This window comes from Xiphophorus maculatus, chromosome 23 (assembly GCF_002775205.1).
Source record: "Xiphophorus maculatus strain JP 163 A chromosome 23, X_maculatus-5.0-male, whole genome shotgun sequence".
NCBI lineage: Eukaryota > Metazoa > Chordata > Actinopteri > Cyprinodontiformes > Poeciliidae > Xiphophorus > Xiphophorus maculatus.
In genome coordinates this window covers 28,026,189-28,048,753 of record NC_036465.1, presented here as the reverse complement: position 1 = coordinate 28,048,753, position 22,565 = coordinate 28,026,189, and the positions used below count along the sequence as shown (strand labels likewise).

At 41.6% G+C, this 22,565-nt stretch overlaps 1 protein-coding gene, 3 long non-coding RNA genes and 20 other non-coding genes across 24 annotated transcripts; 14 read left to right on the top strand and 10 right to left on the bottom strand.

The window, feature by feature from the left end:
* Positions 1–643: 643 nt before the first annotated feature.
* On the top strand, positions 644–1,549 carry LOC111607077. Its single transcript, XR_002752298.1, has 3 exons — positions 644–769; positions 1,190–1,339; positions 1,445–1,549. It is a non-coding gene; the product is annotated as an uncharacterized LOC111607077 (long non-coding RNA).
* A 94-nt stretch (positions 1,550–1,643) lies between these two features.
* Positions 1,644–3,422, top strand: LOC111607060. The gene is made up of 4 exons (XR_002752295.1): positions 1,644–1,723; positions 1,881–2,060; positions 2,145–2,626; positions 2,728–3,422. It is a non-coding gene; the product is annotated as an uncharacterized LOC111607060 (long non-coding RNA).
* A 325-nt stretch (positions 3,423–3,747) lies between these two features.
* On the top strand, positions 3,748–3,830 carry trnas-gcu. The gene has a single exon. It is a non-coding gene; the product is annotated as a tRNA-Ser (tRNA).
* A 316-nt stretch (positions 3,831–4,146) lies between these two features.
* On the bottom strand, positions 4,147–4,219 carry trnaa-agc. Its single transcript has one exon. It is a non-coding gene; the product is annotated as a tRNA-Ala (tRNA).
* A 369-nt stretch (positions 4,220–4,588) lies between these two features.
* Positions 4,589–4,670, top strand: trnas-gcu. Its single transcript has one exon. It is a non-coding gene; the product is annotated as a tRNA-Ser (tRNA).
* Positions 4,671–5,785: 1,115 nt separating this feature from the next.
* On the bottom strand, positions 5,786–5,858 carry trnaa-ugc. Its single transcript has one exon. It is a non-coding gene; the product is annotated as a tRNA-Ala (tRNA).
* Positions 5,859–5,981: 123 nt separating this feature from the next.
* Positions 5,982–6,063, top strand: trnas-gcu. Its single transcript has one exon. It is a non-coding gene; the product is annotated as a tRNA-Ser (tRNA).
* A 317-nt stretch (positions 6,064–6,380) lies between these two features.
* Positions 6,381–6,453, bottom strand: trnaa-agc. The gene has a single exon. It is a non-coding gene; the product is annotated as a tRNA-Ala (tRNA).
* A 369-nt stretch (positions 6,454–6,822) lies between these two features.
* Positions 6,823–6,904, top strand: trnas-gcu. Its single transcript has one exon. It is a non-coding gene; the product is annotated as a tRNA-Ser (tRNA).
* Positions 6,905–8,019: 1,115 nt separating this feature from the next.
* On the bottom strand, positions 8,020–8,092 carry trnaa-ugc. The gene has a single exon. It is a non-coding gene; the product is annotated as a tRNA-Ala (tRNA).
* A 123-nt stretch (positions 8,093–8,215) lies between these two features.
* trnas-gcu lies at positions 8,216–8,297 on the top strand. The gene has a single exon. It is a non-coding gene; the product is annotated as a tRNA-Ser (tRNA).
* A 317-nt stretch (positions 8,298–8,614) lies between these two features.
* trnaa-agc lies at positions 8,615–8,687 on the bottom strand. The gene has a single exon. It is a non-coding gene; the product is annotated as a tRNA-Ala (tRNA).
* A 369-nt stretch (positions 8,688–9,056) lies between these two features.
* On the top strand, positions 9,057–9,138 carry trnas-gcu. Its single transcript has one exon. It is a non-coding gene; the product is annotated as a tRNA-Ser (tRNA).
* A 1,115-nt stretch (positions 9,139–10,253) lies between these two features.
* trnaa-ugc lies at positions 10,254–10,326 on the bottom strand. Its single transcript has one exon. It is a non-coding gene; the product is annotated as a tRNA-Ala (tRNA).
* Positions 10,327–10,449: 123 nt separating this feature from the next.
* Positions 10,450–10,531, top strand: trnas-gcu. The gene has a single exon. It is a non-coding gene; the product is annotated as a tRNA-Ser (tRNA).
* Positions 10,532–10,848: 317 nt separating this feature from the next.
* On the bottom strand, positions 10,849–10,921 carry trnaa-agc. The gene has a single exon. It is a non-coding gene; the product is annotated as a tRNA-Ala (tRNA).
* A 369-nt stretch (positions 10,922–11,290) lies between these two features.
* On the top strand, positions 11,291–11,372 carry trnas-gcu. The gene has a single exon. It is a non-coding gene; the product is annotated as a tRNA-Ser (tRNA).
* Positions 11,373–12,488: 1,116 nt separating this feature from the next.
* Positions 12,489–12,561, bottom strand: trnaa-ugc. Its single transcript has one exon. It is a non-coding gene; the product is annotated as a tRNA-Ala (tRNA).
* A 123-nt stretch (positions 12,562–12,684) lies between these two features.
* On the top strand, positions 12,685–12,766 carry trnas-gcu. Its single transcript has one exon. It is a non-coding gene; the product is annotated as a tRNA-Ser (tRNA).
* A 317-nt stretch (positions 12,767–13,083) lies between these two features.
* Positions 13,084–13,156, bottom strand: trnaa-agc. Its single transcript has one exon. It is a non-coding gene; the product is annotated as a tRNA-Ala (tRNA).
* Positions 13,157–13,525: 369 nt separating this feature from the next.
* trnas-gcu lies at positions 13,526–13,607 on the top strand. The gene has a single exon. It is a non-coding gene; the product is annotated as a tRNA-Ser (tRNA).
* Positions 13,608–14,722: 1,115 nt separating this feature from the next.
* On the bottom strand, positions 14,723–14,795 carry trnaa-ugc. The gene has a single exon. It is a non-coding gene; the product is annotated as a tRNA-Ala (tRNA).
* Positions 14,796–15,119: 324 nt separating this feature from the next.
* LOC111606857 lies at positions 15,120–16,301 on the top strand. The gene is made up of 3 exons (XR_002752262.1): positions 15,120–15,187; positions 15,302–15,531; positions 16,121–16,301. It is a non-coding gene; the product is annotated as an uncharacterized LOC111606857 (long non-coding RNA).
* Positions 16,302–16,305: 4 nt separating this feature from the next.
* On the top strand, positions 16,306–22,192 carry LOC111606855. The gene is made up of 9 exons (XM_023328205.1): positions 16,306–17,373; positions 17,479–17,692; positions 17,941–18,522; positions 18,681–18,893; positions 18,998–19,260; positions 19,726–19,851; positions 20,383–20,645; positions 20,890–21,147; positions 21,236–22,192. Exons 1-9 carry the CDS (start codon positions 16,741–16,743, stop codon positions 22,020–22,022), a joined length of 3,339 nt encoding a protein of 1,112 aa, XP_023183973.1. The 5' UTR covers positions 16,306–16,740; the 3' UTR covers positions 22,023–22,192.
* The last annotated feature ends 373 nt before the right edge of the window (positions 22,193–22,565 follow it).

Here is a 22,565-nt window from a genome sequence, read left to right as displayed (position 1 = left end):
ACACAATATCAATAGAGCTCGTTGTAAATCCTTGACCCAATCTACGTCAGACTGTGGTACTTGAAAAGATACTCGATCTTAAGAGAAAAGAGTAAGTTGTCTTGAAAAGAACTTTCTGGAGAATGCGGGCATCGATCCCGCTGCCTCTCACATGCAAAGCAAGCGCTCTACCACTTGAGCTAATTCCCCACACGCTTGCAAGAAAAAGGTTCAGAAAATCTCAGGATTTTAACTTAGGTCCATTCCAACAAACATCGAAAGACTTCTTTGCAAAACTTGATCATCTCCCCTTCACTCAATAAGGAAAGCAAGGACGAGGTGGCCTACTTCGCTCACGTTAGTCGGTGTTTCTCCTCCAATGACGCTTGCCCCTCTCCATTCTCACATTGAACGGTTTAGCCAATGTCATACCGCCTCATAATGGACCGAGCCTATCAATGTCCGCGCTCACAATGGAAATCGGCCAATCACCGTGGCGACATGCGAACCTATCAATGTCCGCGCTCACAATGGAAATCGGCCAATCACCGTGGCGACATGCGAACCTATCAATGTCCGCGCTCACAATGGAACATTGCCAATCACCGTGAGCCCTCCCTCCCTCAGACGCCCTCACGCCCCCCACCACCACAACCAAAACAAATTTCGAATTTTATTTTTAAAAATAAAAACCGTTGGAAGATTCTGAAAGTCAGATGTCAGTAGCCTAGCTTCGTTGAAGAAGGATTCGTCATCACATCATTGATCTCTCGACCTAAACGATCTTGCTGTGAGTACCCATTAATATTGTTTATTGTCTGTTGTCGTTCAAACAGATTTCGTATTTATAATTGTACATCAGCTAAAATAATATATTGTGGGTTAAATAAAAGGGCGACATAATGATGTCATGTTCTGAGTGCAAGAGTAAGGACACATTTTATTTTATAATATAGTAGTAACATTTTAAGTTAAAATGTAAATGCATACATAGATATCAACCTATATATAGACCAACCTCGATCGATCGATCGATCGATCGATCGAGGTTTATAGTTTGTTTTTTTTTACCTCATCATAATTAGCACAGAAAACTATGGCTTTGATTTTACTTTTAAATGCTTTTATGTCATACCCATTGTTAGTTGTGCACAAAGTGCATCATTAGTTTATGGAATTTGATTCTGCTAATTCCCAATGTTATCTTCAGATGAGCACCAAGCCAAAGAGCCACAAAGGTATGGGGGATGGGGAGTGGATGGCAAGGCTTAAGGCATTTGCCAGCACTGGGGTTTGGCCTTCCAATGCAGGGAATAGACCAGCCCCAAGGCAGAAGAAATGGCATGATATCTATCAGAAGGTAAAGTGAAGTCACTGTTTCATTCACTTGTGTGTGTAGATATGTTTATAAAAAAGGACAGACTTGAGTAGCTGTCATTAATAAGATTATGTTACACTGTTTCAGATAGAAAAATGCCCCATGCAAGTTCGGGGACAGACCACCCTTTTTGGAGCGTCTGTCACTTGTGACTGTGGCTTTCACACTGTTAAAGTAAGCTGGTTTAAAATAATATCTAATAACAATCACTTCACAACCCCACAGTCTTGTGGGAGACTGTGGGGTTGTGAACCCCACAAGACTGTGGGGTTGTGAACCCCACAGTCTGTGGGTTCACAATCTAATTCTGGAGATACAGCAACAGCCACCCGCTGTTTCCTGAGGTCCCCTCCATCTTTGTCAAGGGTAAATGTTCATGTTTGTTTGCTCAATACTTTATATTATTGATTCTGTCTTGGCAACAAACTATAATAGTTTTTGAACAAAACATTTTCTTGTGCTTATTTTGATGTAGTGATTTATAAAGTATATACTTCACATGATTGTACATTTCTCGTTTCAGTTCACTAAGTCCTATTTTGGGGGTTCTCTTTCGGATTCAGTGAAGCCAAACTTGGTGGCCCGGAAGACACCGAGTCCCTCTCCATCCTCTGTGAGGAGCCCAAGTCCCTCTCCATCCTCTGTGAGGAGCCCTAGTGTTGCTCCATCCTCCCAGACACACTCCGGCAAGACAGTTGCATCTGTGAGTACAGCATTGTATATTCATTAAAGTAAAGCAGTTCTAAGATATCTGTTTTCAAACATATTTATGTTCTGTTGTTTTTAGGAACAGCCTTCAACGTCTCTGTTACAACCAGCTGCAGGTGATAATGCAGCTTCTTTCTGGTTGCCGAGTGAGATGAGGAAAACCATCCCTGTGCAGGATCAAAGATGGATCTCAAATACCCTCTTTAAATCTGGCAAACTGCGCCCAGATTTAAAGCTGTGGTACGAGCCTCCTGCGCCGACCCTCATTTACCATCAGGTGCCAACACCTGAGAGGTTTTTTTCACATCGGCTCCTCGTATGGATGCCCTACCATCAGTGGAAGGTCAGGGTGTTCTGCAAAACTTGTGGGAATCATCTTACAGGTGCTGGCATCCACAAGAGGGCTCGGAAAGTCCTGGATATTGATAGGTATTACCTCCTTGTGACGGAGACACTCAGGTGCAGCGGGTGTAATCTCACGTATCTATCAACATCCCAGAGCATCCGAGACCAGCTGGACTTGCCGCACCAGAAACTATTTCGGCTCATCCTCACCCAAAAGTGAGTAAAACATTTAGTAAAATGCTAACTGAAGGAATGAAGATATTACATTACATGCAAATGTAACTGCAAAATAAATACTTGGTTAATCTGCCTTCCAGGTATGCTTGTGACATACGAGTGATCAGGCTGATGAGAGACAGGACACAGCCAATATAGAGGGCAAATTTACTGTCCCTCTAATGAAAGTCTCACTAAAGAGCAGTGGCTGGAACAAATTAAAAAGAAAAAATAAACATTTTCTTTATTTTAAATAACTTCACTGTATATAAGTTTTATTTAGTTCATAGTGTGTTTATTTTGTTTTGGGTTAATGATACAGATATTTATTCTTATTGTCATTGTGTACACAAAGTAATTCAACAAACCATACAGTAAAAGGATTTAAGTCCTTCAGCAAACCACAAATTTCTTGGTTAAGAAAAAGAAATGGGAGACTTCAATGGAAATGTGTTGCATCCAAATGCTACAATGTTTTGGGACTAACTAAAAATGTTTAATTCACTGTCTTAATTGTTGAATAAATATTTGGTTCTTTTAAACCGATAAGGTCTATGGTCTTTTGTGAGTAAATATTAGCTGCTTCAAATTCTGAATTATTGGTAATTTAAGCATACACTAGAAAAAAGATATCATTCACTTCACTCAAAGTACTTTAGGAAAGACACTTGCAATTTTAGTTTCAGTCACTGTTTTGCTGTGAAAAATGAAAATAAGCACTGGGTATGATTAAGGACATTAAAATATACATCAAGTATATAGTATACAGTATAATTTAACACATTAATTTGAATATATCAGAATAAAAAAGCTAAATTAATTAAGCAATTCAAAGTTTTAAAAAGAAAGCCTTTTATGACAAGTGTTGGGTTTTAGTTTACAGTACTACACTATCTGTACAAAAAAGCATTTAAAATGTTTTCAAGATACAAAAAAACAGCCGTTACTTCATAACACTTAAACATTAATTGTGGGAAATCTTTTCACTAAAACATAGTATGGCGACTGGTAGGATCGAACTCGCGACTCTGGGATCGGCCTCACTCTTCCCCTTTCTTCTCCCCTCCCTTTCTTCCCCCTTCCTTCCTTTCTTCCCCCCCCCCAAGCAGACTATTGTTACCCAACTTGTGGCCGAGTGGTTAAGGCGATGGACTGCTAATCCATTGTGCTAAGCACGCGTGGGTTCAAATCCCATCCTCGTCGGATACTTTACCTTATGAAATACAGTGGCATAAAACAGACATCAACTCTGTTGTCTGTGTTAATAGCCTACTTTGGATAGTTTAAAGACTATCTCACGGAATGTTCGCTTTTGGTGAAGGCTGCATTGCTAGTTCTATTAATTCTCTCATGAACTGTTATAATGTTAAGAAAAGAGCAAAGAACCCAAAATCAATATCATCTATTTTGGCAACTGGGTCATGAGTATAGACTCTTGAGGAATACCACAGTACTTCACCAGATACTCAATCTTCATTGATGGGACTGATAAATGAAAAGGAGGATAGTAAAGGACATTCTGGAGAATGCGGGTATCGATCCCGCTGCCTCTCACATGCTAAGCGAGCGCTCTACCACTTGAGCTAATTCCCCACATGCTTGCATGAAAAACGATCAGAAGATCTCAGTATTTTAAGGAGGTTTCATTCAACACAATATGAAAAGAGCTCGTTGTAAATCCTTGACCCAGTCTACATCAGATTGTGGTACTTGAAAAGATACTCGATCTTTAGAGAAAAGACTAAGTTGCCTTGAAAAGCACTTTCTGGAGAATGCGGGTATCGATCCAGCTGCCTCTCACATGCAAAGCGAGCGCTCTACCACTTGAGCTAATTGCTCACACGCTTCCAAGTAAAAGGTTCAGAAAATCTCAGGATTTTAACGTAGGTCCATTCCAACAAACATCGAAAGACTTCTTTGGAAAACTTGATCATCTCCCCTTCACTCAATGAGGAAAGCAAGGACGAGGTGGCCGAGTGGTTAAGGCGATGGACTGCTAATCCATCGTGCTAAGCACGCGTGGGTTCAAGTCCCATCCTCGTCGGATACTTTACCTTATGAAATACTGTGGCATAAAACAGACATCAACTCCGTTGTCTGTGTTAATAGCCTACTTTGGATAGTTTAAAGACTATCTCATGGAATGTACGCTTTTGGTGAAGGCTGCATTGCTAGTTCCATTAATTCTCTCATGAACTGTTACTATGTCAAGAAAATTGTAAAGAACCCAAATTTGATAACATGCATTGTGGGTCATGAGTATAGACTCTTGAGGAATACCCCAGTACTTCACGAGATACTCAATCTTCATTGATGGGACTGATAAACGAAAAGGAGGATAGTAAAGGACATTCTGGAGAATGCAGGTATCGATCCCGCTTCCTCTCACATGCTAAGCGAGCGCTCTACCACTTGAGCTAATTCCCCACACGATGGCAGAGAAAGGGTTCAGAAAATCTCAGGATTTGAACTTGGGTCCATTCCAAAAAACATCGAAAGACTTCTTTGCAAAACTTGATCATCTCCCCTTCACTCAATGAGGAAAGCAAGGACGAGGTGGCCGAGTGTTTAAGAGGTGGTGTGGGTTCAAATCCCGTCTTAGTCGGATACTTTACCTTAGGAAATAATGTGGCATAAAACAGACATCGTCTGTGTTAATGGTCTACTTTGGATAGTTTATAGACTATCTCACGGAATGTACGCTTTTGGTGAAGGCTGCATTGCTAGTTCTATTAATTCTCTCATGAACTGTTATAATGTTAAGAAAAGAGCAAAGAACCCAAAATCAATATCATCTATTTTGGCAACTGGGTCATGAGTATAGACTCTTGAGGAATACCCCAGTACTTCACCAGATACTCAATCTTCATTGATGGGACTGATAAATGAAAAGGAGGATAGTAAAGGACATTCTGGAGAATGCCGGTATCGATCCCGCTGCCTCTCACATGCTAAGCGAGCGCTCTACCACTTGAGCTAATTCCCCACATGCTTGCATGAAAAACGATCAGAAGATCTCAGTATTTTAAGGAGGTTTCATTCAACACAATATCAATAGAGCTCGTTGTAAATCCTTGACCCAATCTACGTCAGATTGTGGTACTTGAAAAGATACTCGATCTTAAGAGAAAAGAGTAAGTTGTCTTGAAAAGAACTTTCTGGAGAATGCGGGCATCGATCCCGCTGCCTCTCACATGCAAAGCGAGCGCTCTACCACTTGAGCTAATTCCCCACACGCTTGCAAGAAAAAGGTTCAGAAAATCTCAGGATTTTAACTTAGGTCCATTCCAACAAACATCGAAAGACTTCTTTGCAAAACTTGATCATCTCCCCTTCACTCAACAAGGAAAGCAAGGACGAGGTGGCCGAGTGGTTAAGGCGATGGACTGCTAATCCATTGTGCTAAGCACGCGTGGGTTCAAATCCCATCCTCGTCGGATACTTTACCTTATGAAATACAGTGGCATAAAACAGACATCAACTCTGTTGTCTGTGTTAATAGCCTACTTTGGATAGTTTAAAGACTATCTCACGGAATGTTCGCTTTTGGTGAAGGCTGCATTGCTAGTTCTATTAATTCTCTCATGAACTGTTATAATGTTAAGAAAAGAGCAAAGAACCCAAAATCAATATCATCTATTTTGGCAACTGGGTCATGAGTATAGACTCTTGAGGAATACCACAGTACTTCACCAGATACTCAATCTTCATTGATGGGACTGATAAATGAAAAGGAGGATAGTAAAGGACATTCTGGAGAATGCGGGTATCGATCCCGCTGCCTCTCACATGCTAAGCGAGCGCTCTACCACTTGAGCTAATTCCCCACATGCTTGCATGAAAAACGATCAGAAGATCTCAGTATTTTAAGGAGGTTTCATTCAACACAATATGAAAAGAGCTCGTTGTAAATCCTTGACCCAGTCTACATCAGATTGTGGTACTTGAAAAGATACTCGATCTTTAGAGAAAAGACTAAGTTGCCTTGAAAAGCACTTTCTGGAGAATGCGGGTATCGATCCAGCTGCCTCTCACATGCAAATCGAGCGCTCTACCACTTGAGCTAATTGCTCACACGCTTCCAAGTAAAAGGTTCAGAAAATCTCAGGATTTTAACGTAGGTCCATTCCAACAAACATCGAAAGACTTCTTTGGAAAACTTGATCATCTCCCCTTCACTCAATGAGGAAAGCAAGGACGAGGTGGCCGAGTGGTTAAGGCGATGGACTGCTAATCCATCGTGCTAAGCACGCGTGGGTTCAAGTCCCATCCTCGTCGGATACTTTACCTTATGAAATACTGTGGCATAAAACAGACATCAACTCCGTTGTCTGTGTTAATAGCCTACTTTGGATAGTTTAAAGACTATTTCACGGAATGTACGCTTTTGGTGAAGGCTGCATTGCTAGTTCCATTAATTCTCTCATGAACTGTTACTATGTCAAGAAAATTGTAAAGAACCCAAATTTGATAACATGCATTGTGGGTCATGAGTATAGACTCTTGAGGAATACCCCAGTACTTCACGAGATACTCAATCTTCATTGATGGGACTGATAAACGAAAAGGAGGATAGTAAAGGACATTCTGGAGAATGCAGGTATCGATCCCGCTTCCTCTCACATGCTAAGCGAGCGCTCTACCACTTGAGCTAATTCCCCACACGATGGCAGAGAAAGGGTTCAGAAAATCTCAGGATTTGAACTTGGGTCCATTCCAAAAAACATCGAAAGACTTCTTTGCAAAACTTGATCATCTCCCCTTCACTCAATGAGGAAAGCAAGGACGAGGTGGCCGAGTGTTTAAGAGGTGGTGTGGGTTCAAATCCCGTCTTAGTCGGATACTTTACCTTAGGAAATAATGTGGCATAAAACAGACATCGTCTGTGTTAATGGTCTACTTTGGATAGTTTATAGACTATCTCACGGAATGTACGCTTTTGGTGAAGGCTGCATTGCTAGTTCTATTAATTCTCTCATGAACTGTTATAATGTTAAGAAAAGAGCAAAGAACCCAAAATCAATATCATCTATTTTGGCAACTGGGTCATGAGTATAGACTCTTGAGGAATACCCCAGTACTTCACCAGATACTCAATCTTCATTGATGGGACTGATAAATGAAAAGGAGGATAGTAAAGGACATTCTGGAGAATGCCGGTATCGATCCCGCTGCCTCTCACATGCTAAGCGAGCGCTCTACCACTTGAGCTAATTCCCCACATGCTTGCATGAAAAACGATCAGAAGATCTCAGTATTTTAAGGAGGTTTCATTCAACACAATATCAATAGAGCTCGTTGTAAATCCTTGACCCAATCTACGTCAGATTGTGGTACTTGAAAAGATACTCGATCTTAAGAGAAAAGAGTAAGTTGTCTTGAAAAGAACTTTCTGGAGAATGCGGGCATCGATCCCGCTGCCTCTCACATGCAAAGCGAGCGCTCTACCACTTGAGCTAATTCCCCACACGCTTGCAAGAAAAAGGTTCAGAAAATCTCAGGATTTTAACTTAGGTCCATTCCAACAAACATCGAAAGACTTCTTTGCAAAACTTGATCATCTCCCCTTCACTCAACAAGGAAAGCAAGGACGAGGTGGCCGAGTGGTTAAGGCGATGAACTGCTAATCCATTGTGCTAAGCACGCGTGGGTTCAAATCCCATCCTCGTCGGATACTTTACCTTATGAAATACAGTGGCATAAAACAGACATCAACTCTGTTGTCTGTGTTAATAGCCTACTTTGGATAGTTTAAAGACTATCTCACGGAATGTTCGCTTTTGGTGAAGGCTGCATTGCTAGTTCTATTAATTCTCTCATGAACTGTTATAATGTTAAGAAAAGAGCAAAGAACCCAAAATCAATATCATCTATTTTGGCAACTGGGTCATGAGTATAGACTCTTGAGGAATACCACAGTACTTCACCAGATACTCAATCTTCATTGATGGGACTGATAAATGAAAAGGAGGATAGTAAAGGACATTCTGGAGAATGCGGGTATCGATCCCGCTGCCTCTCACATGCTAAGCGAGCGCTCTACCACTTGAGCTAATTCCCCACATGCTTGCATGAAAAACGATCAGAAGATCTCAGTATTTTAAGGAGGTTTCATTCAACACAATATGAAAAGAGCTCGTTGTAAATCCTTGACCCAGTCTACATCAGATTGTGGTACTTGAAAAGATACTCGATCTTTAGAGAAAAGACTAAGTTGCCTTGAAAAGCACTTTCTGGAGAATGCGGGTATCGATCCAGCTGCCTCTCACATGCAAAGCGAGCGCTCTACCACTTGAGCTAATTGCTCACACGCTTCCAAGTAAAAGGTTCAGAAAATCTCAGGATTTTAACGTAGGTCCATTCCAACAAACATCGAAAGACTTCTTTGGAAAACTTGATCATCTCCCCTTCACTCAATGAGGAAAGCAAGGACGAGGTGGCCGAGTGGTTAAGGCGATGGACTGCTAATCCATCGTGCTAAGCACGCGTGGGTTCAAGTCCCATCCTCGTCGGATACTTTACCTTATGAAATACTGTGGCATAAAACAGACATCAACTCCGTTGTCTGTGTTAATAGCCTACTTTGGATAGTTTAAAGACTATTTCACGGAATGTACGCTTTTGGTGAAGGCTGCATTGTTAGTTCCATTAATTCTCTCATGAACTGTTACTATGTCAAGAAAATTGTAAAGAACCCAAATTTGATAACATGCATTGTGGGTCATGAGTATAGACTCTTGAGGAATACCCCAGTACTTCACGAGATACTCAATCTTCATTGATGGGACTGATAAACGAAAAGGAGGATAGTAAAGGACATTCTGGAGAATGCAGGTATCGATCCCGCTTCCTCTCACATGCTAAGCGAGCGCTCTACCACTTGAGCTAATTCCCCACACGATGGCAGAGAAAGGGTTCAGAAAATCTCAGGATTTGAACTTGGGTCCATTCCAAAAAACATCGAAAGACTTCTTTGCAAAACTTGATCATCTCCCCTTCACTCAATGAGGAAAGCAAGGACGAGGTGGCCGAGTGTTTAAGAGGTGGTGTGGGTTCAAATCCCGTCTTAGTCGGATACTTTACCTTAGGAAATAATGTGGCATAAAACAGACATCGTCTGTGTTAATGGTCTACTTTGGATAGTTTATAGACTATCTCACGGAATGTATGCTTTTGGTGAAGGCTGCATTGCTAGTTCTATTAATTCTCTCATGAACTGTTATAATGTTAAGAAAAGAGCAAAGAACCCAAAATCAATATCATCTATTTTGGCAACTGGGTCATGAGTATAGACTCTTGAGGAATACCCCAGTACTTCACCAGATACTCAATCTTCATTGATGGGACTGATAAATGAAAAGGAGGATAGTAAAGGACATTCTGGAGAATGCCGGTATCGATCCCGCTGCCTCTCACATGCTAAGCGAGCGCTCTACCACTTGAGCTAATTCCCCACATGCTTGCATGAAAAACGATCAGAAGATCTCAGTATTTTAAGGAGGTTTCATTCAACACAATATCAATAGAGCTCGTTGTAAATCCTTGACCCAATCTACGTCAGATTGTGGTACTTGAAAAGATACTCGATCTTAAGAGAAAAGAGTAAGTTGTCTTGAAAAGAACTTTCTGGAGAATGCGGGCATCGATCCCGCTGCCTCTCACATGCAAAGCGAGCGCTCTACCACTTGAGCTAATTCCCCACACGCTTGCAAGAAAAAGGTTCAGAAAATCTCAGGATTTTAACTTAGGTCCATTCCAACAAACATCGAAAGACTTCTTTGCAAAACTTGATCATCTCCCCTTCACTCAACAAGGAAAGCAAGGACGAGGTGGCCGAGTGGTTAAGGCGATGGACTGCTAATCCATTGTGCTAAGCACGCGTGGGTTCAAATCCCATCCTCGTCGGATACTTTACCTTATGAAATACAGTGGCATAAAACAGACATCAACTCTGTTGTCTGTGTTAATAGCCTACTTTGGATAGTTTAAAGACTATCTCACGGAATGTTCGCTTTTGGTGAAGGCTGCATTGCTAGTTCTATTAATTCTCTCATGAACTGTTATAATGTTAAGAAAAGAGCAAAGAACCCAAAATCAATATCATCTATTTTGGCAACTGGGTCATGAGTATAGACTCTTGAGGAATACCACAGTACTTCACCAGATACTCAATCTTCATTGATGGGACTGATAAATGAAAGGGAGGATAGTAAAGGACATTCTGGAGAATGCGGGTATCGATCCCGCTGCCTCTCACATGCTAAGCGAGCGCTCTACCACTTGAGCTAATTCCCCACATGCTTGCATGAAAAACGATCAGAAGATCTCAGTATTTTAAGGAGGTTTCATTCAACACAATATGAAAAGAGCTCGTTGTAAATCCTTGACCCAGTCTACATCAGATTGTGGTACTTGAAAAGATACTCGATCTTTAGAGAAAAGACTAAGTTGCCTTGAAAAGCACTTTCTGGAGAATGCGGGTATCGATCCAGCTGCCTCTCACATGCAAAGCGAGCGCTCTACCACTTGAGCTAATTGCTCACACGCTTCCAAGTAAAAGGTTCAGAAAATCTCAGGATTTTAACGTAGGTCCATTCCAACAAACATCGAAAGACTTCTTTGGAAAACTTGATCATCTCCCCTTCACTCAATGAGGAAAGCAAGGACGAGGTGGCCGAGTGGTTAAGGCGATGGACTGCTAATCCATCGTGCTAAGCACGCGTGGGTTCAAGTCCCATCCTCGTCGGATACTTTACCTTATGAAATACTGTGGCATAAAACAGACATCAACTCCGTTGTCTGTGTTAATAGCCTACTTTGGATAGTTTAAAGACTATCTCACGGAATGTACGCTTTTGGTGAAGGCTGCATTGCTAGTTCCATTAATTCTCTCATGAACTGTTACTATGTCAAGAAAATTGTAAAGAACCCAAATTTGATAACATACATTGTGGGTCATGAGTATAGACTCTTGAGGAATACCCCAGTACTTCACGAGATACTCAATCTTCATTGATGGGACTGATAAACGAAAAGGAGGATAGTAAAGGACATTCTGGAGAATGCAGGTATCGATCCCGCTTCCTCTCACATGCTAAGCGAGCGCTCTACCACTTGAGCTAATTCCCCACACGATGGCAGAGAAAGGGTTCAGAAAATCTCAGGATTTGAACTTGGGTCCATTCCAAAAAACATCGAAAGACTTCTTTGCAAAACTTGATCATCTCCCCTTCACTCAATGAGGAAAGCAAGGACGAGGTGGCCGAGTGTTTAAGAGGTGGTGTGGGTTCAAATCCCGTCTTAGTCGGATACTTTACCTTAGGAAATAATGTGGCATAAAACAGACATTGTCTGTGTTAATGGTCTACTTTGGATAGTTTATAGACTATCTCACGGAATGTACGCTTTTGGTGAAGGCTGCATTGCTAGTTCTATTAATTCTCTCATGAACTGTTATAATGTTAAGAAAAGAGCAAAGAACCCAAAATCAATATCATCTATTTTGGCAACTGGGTCATGAGTATAGACTCTTGAGGAATACCCCAGTACTTCACCAGATACTCAATCTTCATTGATGGGACTGATAAATGAAAAGGAGGATAGTAAAGGACATTCTGGAGAATGCCGGTATCGATACCCGCTGCCTCTCACTTGCTAAGCGAGCGCTCTACCACTTGAGCTAATTCCCCACATGCTTGCATTAAAAACGATCAGAAGATCTCAGTATTTTAAGGAGGTTTCATTCAACACAATATCAATAGAGCTCGTTGTAAATCCTTGACCCAATCTACGTCAGATTGTGGTACTTGAAAAGATACTCGATCTTAAGAGAAAAGAGTAAGTTGTCTTGAAAAGAACTTTCTGGAGAATGCGGGCATCGATCCCGCTGCCTCTCACATGCAAAGCGAGCGCTCTACCACTTGAGCTAATTCCCCACACGCTTGCAAGAAAAAGGTTCAGAAAATCTCAGGATTTTAACTTAGGTCCATTCCAACAAACATCGAAAGACTTCTTTGCAAAACTTGATCATCTCCCCTTCACTCAATAAGGAAAGCAAGGACGAGGTGGCCGAGTGGTTAAGGCGATGGACTGCTAATCCATTGTGCTAAGCACGCGTGGGTTCAAATCCCATCCTCGTCGGATACTTTACCTTATGAAATACAGTGGCATAAAACAGACATCAACTCTGTTGTCTGTGTTAATAGCCTACTTTGGATAGTTTAAAGACTATCTCACGGAATGTTCGCTTTTGGTGAAGGCTGCATTGCTAGTTCTATTAATTCTCTCATGAACTGTTATAATGTTAAGAAAAGAGCAAAGAACCCAAAATCAATATCATCTATTTTGGCAACTGGGTCATGAGTATAGACTCTTGAGGAATACCACAGTACTTCACCAGATACTCAATCTTCATTGATGGGACTGATAAATGAAAAGGAGGATAGTAAAGGACATTCTGGAGAATGCGGGTATCGATCCCGCTGCCTCTCACATGCTAAGCGAGCGCTCTACCACTTGAGCTAATTCCCCACATGCTTGCATGAAAAACGATCAGAAGATCTCAGTATTTTAAGGAGGTTTCATTCAACACAATATGAAAAGAGCTCGTTGTAAATCCTTGACCCAGTCTACATCAGATTGTGGTACTTGAAAAGATACTCGATCTTTAGAGAAAAGACTAAGTTGCCTTGAAAAGCACTTTCTGGAGAATGCGGGTATCGATCCAGCTGCCTCTCACATGCAAAGCGAGCGCTCTACCACTTGAGCTAATTGCTCACACGCTTCCAAGTAAAAGGTTCAGAAAATCTCAGGATTTTAACGTAGGTCCATTCCAACAAACATCGAAAGACTTCTTTGGAAAACTTGATCATCTCCCATTCACTCAATGAGGAAAGCAAGGACGAGGTGGCCGAGTGGTTAAGGCGATGGACTGCTAATCCATCGTGCTAAGCACGCGTGGGTTCAAGTCCCATCCTCGTCGGATACTTTACCTTATGAAATACTGTGGCATAAAACAGACATCAACTCCGTTGTCTGTGTTAATAGCCTACTTTGGATAGTTTAAAGACTATTTCACGGAATGTACGCTTTTGGTGAAGGCTGCATTGCTAGTTCCATTAATTCTCTCATGAACTGTTACTATGTCAAGAAAATTGTAAAGAACCCAAATTTGATAACATGCATTGTGGGTCATGAGTATAGACTCTTGAGGAATACCCCAGTACTTCACGAGATACTCAATCTTCATTGATGGGACTGATAAACGAAAAGGAGGATAGTAAAGGACATTCTGGAGAATGCAGGTATCGATCCCGCTTCCTCTCACATGCTAAGCGAGCGCTCTACCACTTGAGCTAATTCCCCACACGATGGCAGAGAAAGGGTTCAGAAAATCTCAGGATTTGAACTTGGGTCCATTCCAAAAAACATCGAAAGACTTCTTTGCAAAACTTGATCATCTCCCCTTCACTCAATGAGGAAAGCAAGGACGAGGTGGCCGAGTGTTTAAGAGGTGGTGTGGGTTCAAATCCCGTCTTAGTCGGATACTTTACCTTAGGAAATAATGTGGCATAAAACAGACATCGTCTGTGTTAATGGTCTACTTTGGATAGTTTATAGACTATCTCACGGAATGTACGCTTTTGGTGAAGGCTGCATTGCTAGTTCTATTAATTCTCTCATGAACTGTTATAATGTTAAGAAAAGAGCAAAGAACCCAAAATCAATATCATCTATTTTGGCAACTGGGTCATGAGTATAGACTCTTGAGGAATACCCCAGTACTTCACCAGATACTCAATCTTCATTGATGGGACTGATAAATGAAAAGGAGGATAGTAAAGGACATTCTGGAGAATGCCGGTATCGATCCCGCTGCCTCTCACATGCTAAGCGAGCGCTCTACCACTTGAGCTAATTCCCCACATGCTTGCATGAAAAACGATCAGAAGATCTCAGTATTTTAAGGAGGTTTCATTCAACACAATATCAATAGAGCTCGTTGTAAATCCTTGACCCAATCTACGTCAGATTGTGGTACTTGAAAAGATACTCGATCTTAAGAGAAAAGAGTAAGTTGTCTTGAAAAGAACTTTCTGGAGAATGCGGGCATCGATCCCGCTGCCTCTCACATGCAAAGCGAGCGCTCTACCACTTGAGCTAATTCCCCACACGCTTGCAAGAAAAAGGTTCAGAAAATCTCAGGATTTTAACTTAGGTCCATTCCAACAAACATCGAAAGACTTCTTTGCAAAACTTGATCATCTCCCCTTCACTCAATAAGGAAAGCAAGGACGAGGTGGCCGCACCCGCTGCCGACTGGCCGTCAATCCAGTTCCTAACAAATTTCTAACATTCCTAACAAATTCCTAACAGTCCTAACAAAGTCCTAACAAGTTCCTAACAAAGTCCTAACAATTCCTAACAAAGTCCTAACCAATCCGAACAAACTCCTAGGATTTTGCGTGTTACGTCATCACGTATGACATGCGCAGTGACCTGCGCGGAAAGAAACGAATGTTGTTGCTCCTCCGTCTCCTACTTTTTGACTGTTTAATCGAGGTAAAATGAGTATTTATGGTTAATAGTTTATTTATATGGTGGATAGTTACTGTCCACCATAAAAGGAAACTGTTGCTTGGAATATTATTCTAACATCTGCTGTGATTTGTACAGTTTTAAAGATGACGAAGACAGGAAAACCGGACTCTTACTGGGCTGGTGTTATGCAGCTGTATGCTCAGGGCAAGTTCCGATTTACCACCGGGAAGAGACCTGGAGCCAGAAGATGGAAATCTGTCATCCAGCGGATAGACACATGCCCACTGACTCCTGCCTTCAACCAAAAAGTCAGGACAATCGACATATTTGGGAAAAAAATTCCCTGCAACTGTGGTTATCATACGGTAAGTTAATTTCTTTTATTGTATACAATAGATTAAAAAAGGCTATGTTGCATATCAGTGACTGTTGACATTTTTAAGTGTTTCACTTAAGTTTTTGTTATTATTTTGTTACCTATCTTAATATGTAAGACAAAAACAGACAATAATTCGAAATGGCTATAGAACACTGGAAATAATTTAATGATTTATTACACAAGTTTATTCAATGTTGTTTTTCCACAGTCAGCTGAGCAGGCAAATACAACAGGGATTGAAGCAGAAAGCATGCCAGGTGCAGGGAGCAGCACAGATGTACCTAGGGCTGCGGCAGATTCAAGCCCACAAATCAGTTCAGCTTTAAAAACAGTTAATCCTGCTATGCACAGGAGCTCAAGCATAGTTGAAGCTGCAGCAGATCCAGCCACACAAAACATTTCAGGTGTAGGCACAGTTCCAGCTGACCAGACAGCGCAGAGGAGCTCAAGTTCAGGGAGCTGCCAACTTCCCACTATGTCAGTCAGTCAAACTCCAAATCAGATAAAGTGTGCATTATGTAGTGAAGATGTCAATGTGGAACTTTTCTCTGAACATTTGTCTGACTTTCATGCAGAGCAATGTTGTGAACATTGTGGGAAAAAGGTCATGGGTGCAGTTGGTTTGCTTCATCATATTGAAGAAGGTCATGAGCCACCAGGCAAAACATCACCATCTATGCCAGACCAACATCAAGCATTTAAACTACATGGGATACCAGCAACTTCACCCCATAAACCAGCAGCATCTCCCCAGAAACCAGCAGCATCTCCCCAGAAACCAGCAATACTTCCCCATAAACCAGCAGCATCTTCCCAGAAACCAGCAATACTTCCCCAGAAACCAGCAGCATCTTCCCAGAAACCAGCAATACTTCCCCAGAAACCAGCAGCATCTTCCCAGAAACCAGCAATACTTCCCCAGAAACCAGCAGCATCTCCCCAGAAACCAGCACTTCAGCCACAACAGTGCCTTGCAACAGTGCAACACCCCCAGCCAACTCCTTCAGTTGCTTCATCTATTCCCCACCTTAGGCCTCCGGAGGTGAATTGGGTCAGCTTTCTTCCCAAGCAGTTTTTGCGGGTCATCAAGCCAGCAGACCAGCAATGGATTGCACAGTGCCTTTATAATTCTACTGGACAGTTTAAACAACACTTCTCACAAAACTGGTTTCATCCACCCTCTCTACCAAAGATAATGAATGCACCTCCAGATCCCCTGGTCTACTTCAGGCAGAGGATGTTTTTATGGGCACCTATGCGGATGTGGGGTATTTCTCTTAAGTGTCATCAATGTAACACCAAGATGCATCACTCTGGGATCTACACAAAGGTCAGAGAAGTTATAGATCTTGATTCAAGATATTATTTGATTGGGGGAGATTATCCACGGTGCAGTAAATGCATGATTCCTGTTTGTCCATGGAGCACAGAGGTGCTAAATCAGTTAGATCCTGCCCATAGAAACAGGTTTCCAGCCATTCTCACCACACAACTGGCTCTGGACAAAAGGTGTGTGACTTTGCTGAAACCACGCACTGTTGGAAATAGCTCCAGTTACGTGCAGCAAGCATTAGAAGAACTGCACAGTGAGGAGTGGGCAAAACGCACCATCGATTATCTGACTGACTGTGAGCTTCACAAGAAGAAGACCGCGTTAAGTAGGATCCATGAAGTGGTCTATCAGAATCCACCAGAGTTTAGCCCCCTTCCTCTTGCACAGTGGTTTGAGACTGTGCATGCCAATGAAATACTCTGTCACTTGTCCGAGATGAAGGGTGTCATCACGTCAACATATGGAAGGATTTTAAAGCTTGATTCAACCAAAAAGGTACAGTAAAACACCTCTAAAATATGTTGTTATTCTGATTATAATTTGCATTCCAAATTCTAATCAGATTATAATTACCTTTTTTTTTTTTTTTTTACCAAACAGATCACCAAGAAACTTGCTGGTGGAATTTCTGAGACCGCTACATGGATGACAAACATCACCAATGAATATGGCCAGGTTCTGAACTGTGTGCTGACCACAGGTGAAGGAGCAGGGTTAGAGGAACTGTGCCAAGGAATTGTCATGCGCTTCCGGAATGCTGGGGAACCAGAGCCACAAATCCTTTATGTTGACAGAGACTGCTGTAGTGAATCAGGTTTGTGATTTTTAGACCTCGTTGCACTTCACTGTAACATTTGTTTACAGTTCAAAGTTTAAAATATTTTAGGGTCACTTTAATTATTTTATTAAGAAATGTATTTTGAACAAGGTATTGTGATCTATGTAGCAGTTATGTTTTATGTAGCAACATTAATACAATCAGCTGTGAGTCATAAGGTAAATTAACTGCTGTAGAATTGATTAATTTGTGTTTTATTTATATATTTATTTTTGCTTAAACAGGTGTGCCTCCAGTGCTTGAGTGGTTTCGACCATGGAAAACTAAAGTGAGGCTTGACATCTTTCATTACATGAGACGATTCACAACCGGTCTCACCACAGAACATCATCCTCTTTATGGAACTTTCTGCTCCAAGCTGTCCTGCTGCATTTTTGAATGGGATCAAGATGATGTCAGCTGCCTTAAAGAAGCAAAGAGGTCAGAGCTGAAGAAAAAATATACTGGTCATCCTCCCACTGACGCCCAAGTTTTGGCCAACATTAATTCGAGTGAGCTTGCTAAACATTGCAGAAGAAGGACAAGAGGGGTAGAAGAAACCCGGAACCTCATTCAGGAATTATTAAACTCCATGTGGGAACTGACTGACACCTCAGGTCTCCGCCTGATCAACCCTGAGAGCATGACTCATGTGTGGCAAGTGCAGCAGAAGCACCTGCCATGCATCCAAGATCCACCTGGTGTTGAACTGTACACCAAGCTTCGCTCAACACAAAAGGGAGACAAAGAAGTTCAAACCTTCAGATGTAGCAGGGGCTCGTCTTCAGTTGAAAGCTTTCATCGACACCAGTGCTCCTTCATACCAGGTAAACTGTGAATTGGTATATTTGATGTCATTCATTTTTGTAACACCAGAATTGTAACCTTACATCTAAAAATGAGAGTAAGCATAATTTCTGAAAAAAATTCCATAGAAGTTATCATTTCATAAATGCTGCCAATCTTTGCAACTCTGTTTTTTAAGGATGGAGAAGCAATGCCATGCACACTCAAATGTATATGCTTGAGGGTGGATCCAGATGGAACATGAAAAGAACCCAAGAAGCTTTAGATATGAGTCGCAGATCGCACAGTAAACTCTATGATGTTCGTCTGATGTCCAACCTCAACACTCTGAGCAACAAAGTGCTGGGTCATGCCCTCTTGCCAGAGTTTGTTCCCCCAGGCTGTCCGACAGGTATTGGACATTTACCTAACAAATTCCACAAAAATGCTGATTTTTGTACAGCAAATTTGCCACTTTCAAATACAATTGTCAAATGTCCTTTATGTTCCTTGAAGGTGAGCGGATTGCTGTGGAGTATCTTCTTGCACAGTCAGACAGAGGAGACCTCTTAGGTCCCCAGCAGGACAGCGAACTGGGAGTTATTTTGCCAGAGATGCCAGCTAACGCTCAGGAGGACAGTCCTGATGTCACCATCAGTGACGTCACTGACATTCTCTCAGAGAGCCCCCACGACATGCTACAGTGTGAAAGCCAGTTGGAAATGCCATCCCCTAACATTCTTTTTCTCCAGGAAGAATCTTCTCCCATGTCATCTCAGGTAATGTTTTAATTACATTACACTTGTATTTAGTGAGTAATTTGTCTTATTAACAGAGCAAATTACCCTCATGTGTTCCATGCTTCTACATTGGCATTTACAATCTATTGTTATAATTTATGAGATTATCATCAGTAACTGAAGATGGTTGTTATTGAATAGTTTGGTGATGATCATGTAAATGAGATGAACAAAAGCAAAAAAAAAAACATTTCAAACTTTTATGTTATAAATACTGTAAGAGCCAAAAATGTCAGTTTGTAACATTGTTTATTATTGTGTACGCCATTTTCATATTTAGATATTTTCTTAAAAATAAGATTCCATTGTCACGTTAATATAGTGGTTTACACTGAAACAAATAAGCAGCCACTATAAATACCTTGCCATCATGAGTGCAGAGAAAAAGGTTTTTTTTTTTGGGCGATATAAGGAACATTTGCTGTCGCTTCTGTGTGTTTACAGGAAACCAGTATCGACTCAACCCCTGCCTCTCCCACTCATGCTGCTGCTTCAGTCGGAGGTCAGCTTACTGATGACCACTCCTTTAGTGGACCAAGTAGCTGTTCCCAGGTGGACCAAGTATCCCAGGTAGAGTGAGACCTATGTGGGTTCATTTTGTTTCATTACAGCATGCAACACTTTGTTTGGTTGCTGGATTATGTTCAATAGACAATTTTGGGATGTAGTTGTTGTTATAAAATCATATTTCCAGATTAGGCTTTGGCTTAGCTTGATTTACTTTCCCTTTTCCATCTTTCTCAGCATCTAAACATTTTTTCTTAATAAATCTGAAACAGTACTTGATTTTATGCTTTAATCTACTTTATTTAAACCAGTAGTTCCCTTACCTGGTCCTCATGTACCCCTTCCCTGCATGTTTTTGGTGTCTTGCTTGCAAACAGCTTACTTAAATGATTAAAAGGCTTCTGCAGCACTTGTTTGGAACCACTGTTTTAGACTAAATTATTTCTCTCTTTTTCTTTTGTGGCATGTTGGCCTTTTTCTTTGGTAGAAATACGGATTATCCAGTCCGGTCAACCATCAGTTCCAGGAAATTGTTTCAGATAACATAAAGAAATGACTGTGTGCATATCTGTATCTATGTATTTTTCTTTTAAGGAGACCCGGTGTGACTACAGAGGTTTTCCTGGATGGGAGGCAGTTGACAGCTTGGCAGAGTACCTTTTGAGCCTCAACAGAACAATAACTGCATTGTCAACAACAGAGGTAGAAAATGTCTTGCAGCTGTATTCTAACCTGCATGCTATGGACAAGCAGCCTGCCAAATACACCTTAAAAACCAAGAAGAGCACGTTACCAGGACCTTGGAGGGCTTCCCGGAAACGAAGTGGCTCTGCACCTGGTCAGCAAGCAGCTGAAAGGTAACCTGTCTAATATTTGACACAATGGATAACTTGATTGCATATTCACTGATGGAAGCCAAGTCATGAATTGCAAATACAATATTTTTTTTCTCTTAGCATTAAGCTTAGGAGATTAATATGGGTTTGCTGAACTCATCAAAATGAGAAGAACTTTTCTACTGCATTTCATTACTGCTCCAATCAAATCAGTGTTAATGAGCTTGTGTTTTTCTGCTATTTGAATGACCTGTTTGTTACACAGACTCTTCATGACCCATGGCCAGGCTGCCCAGAGACCTGACGCAAACAGAGTGTCTGAGTGCGTTTGCCTCAAGCTGTTGAAAGAATATCAGCAAGCAAGAAACCGACCAAAAGACAGCAAGGGGAAGGTTTTACCCATCCCACAATCTATTGTTCAAACGTACTGCCACTTTAAACAACTACTTGAGGACTCCAGGCCCATACAGGACCAGACCAACTTGTTGTTGGTCACCATCAACAATACCACTGTGTGTGCTTGGTAAGATGTCCTTTATTTTCAACAGATATTGCACTTTAAAGATGGCTTGATTTTGAAAGGAAACAATTTATGTTGTATTATCTTTCAGGCTACATGAGCGGCAGAAGAGAACAGACAGGGACACTCTTCTCCAAGGTGTGAATCTTCCTCCGAAGGTGTCCGTGGCTGACGCCTCCTTTCCACAAGCGAGACAGCTCCCCTCCCTTCCTGTGGAACATGGACATAAAAGCATGGAGTTTAAGGAACCTGAAAACAGAGAAGGCGAGGCACTGATCCGTCAACGGGTTGGTGGTAAAGCTGGCTCCGCCCAGCAATGTCCTCCTTCATACCAGCCAGGACTCTTTTCACAGGCCCCAGTTCCTGCCAGCTTCCTGTGTCCACAGACTAACCAGCCACCATCATCTGCTTGGTCCTACTGTGAGCAGAATCAGATGCCACAAGCGCCATCCACTTCTTTGGGTTTCTGCTACGGTCCACCAGCTCCAGTTTTGACCTCATTTGGACAAGGACAGTTCCCACCCCTGCCATCTCCTCTGGGTCCATTATATCAGTACTATAGACCACCACTTCACTCATCAATCCCAGCAGCTGCTGCTGGTTCAGCATCATCATCACCATCAGATCAGGCTCCAGCCAACATGAATCGCTACAGGAAGTGGAGACAGAATAGGGCAGAATTAGAAGACCAGGAACGCCTGGCAAGAGGGGAGCCTCCCAAAAAGCGCCAATGGAAGCAGGACTACCACTATCAGTGTTCAGTTTGTGGCCAGGCGAAAAACAAAAGCACTGGCCATACACAGATTAAGGGAAAATGGTACTGTCCAGCCTCTGGACAGACCATTTTGGAATGGAAAGAGTCTCTTGGGAAGCAGTGACTGTTTGAAAGATTTTCTTTTTAGTTTTCATCTTTTAATATCTCATCATTTTTGTTCTAGGTGTTGCTATCTGTATGTTTTTAGTGAGCCTTTAGGTGCTGCTTTATACATGTTGAGGTATATTGTTAGTCCTCTGTGAATGTAGTTGTGTAAGAGTGAATAAATGTCACTGATCATTTATTTGTGTTCTATAATTTTGTTGGCCCTCTCAAAAGTGATACTATCAACAGTATAGTAATTCAGTAATTCAGAATTAACAGTAATGTGGATGTTATGCTATATTGAACTTGAAATTAGTGTAAAAAATGCTTTGTGGAGCATAAAACAGGTATTATTACTACAATAATACAATAATATCTGAAGCATGAACTTAAGAAGAAGCTTCAGATATTTCCTCTCTCTTTTTTCTTTTCCCCCCCCTTTCTTTCCCCTCTCCTTTCTTTTTCCCCCACCTCTAGCAGTCCCTTTTGCCCCATTTTTGGCCGAGTGGTTAAGGCGATGGACTGCTAATCCATTGTGCTAAGCACGCGTGGGTTCAAATCC

What these genes read in the sequence shown, in the direction of transcription:
- LOC111606855 (XM_023328205.1), top strand. Translation starts at nt 16,741, where the DNA reads ATGAATGCACCTCCAGATCCCCTGGTCTACTTCAGGCAGAGGATGTTT. An exon ending in AGGTGGACCAAGTATCCCAG is followed by an intron (nt 19,852 to 20,382) that starts GTAGAGTGAGAC and finishes TTTTCTTTTAAG; the next exon opens with GAGACCCGGTGTGACTACAG. An exon ending in AATACCACTGTGTGTGCTTG is followed by an intron (nt 21,148 to 21,235) that starts GTAAGATGTCCT and finishes ATTATCTTTCAG; the next exon opens with GCTACATGAGCGGCAGAAGA.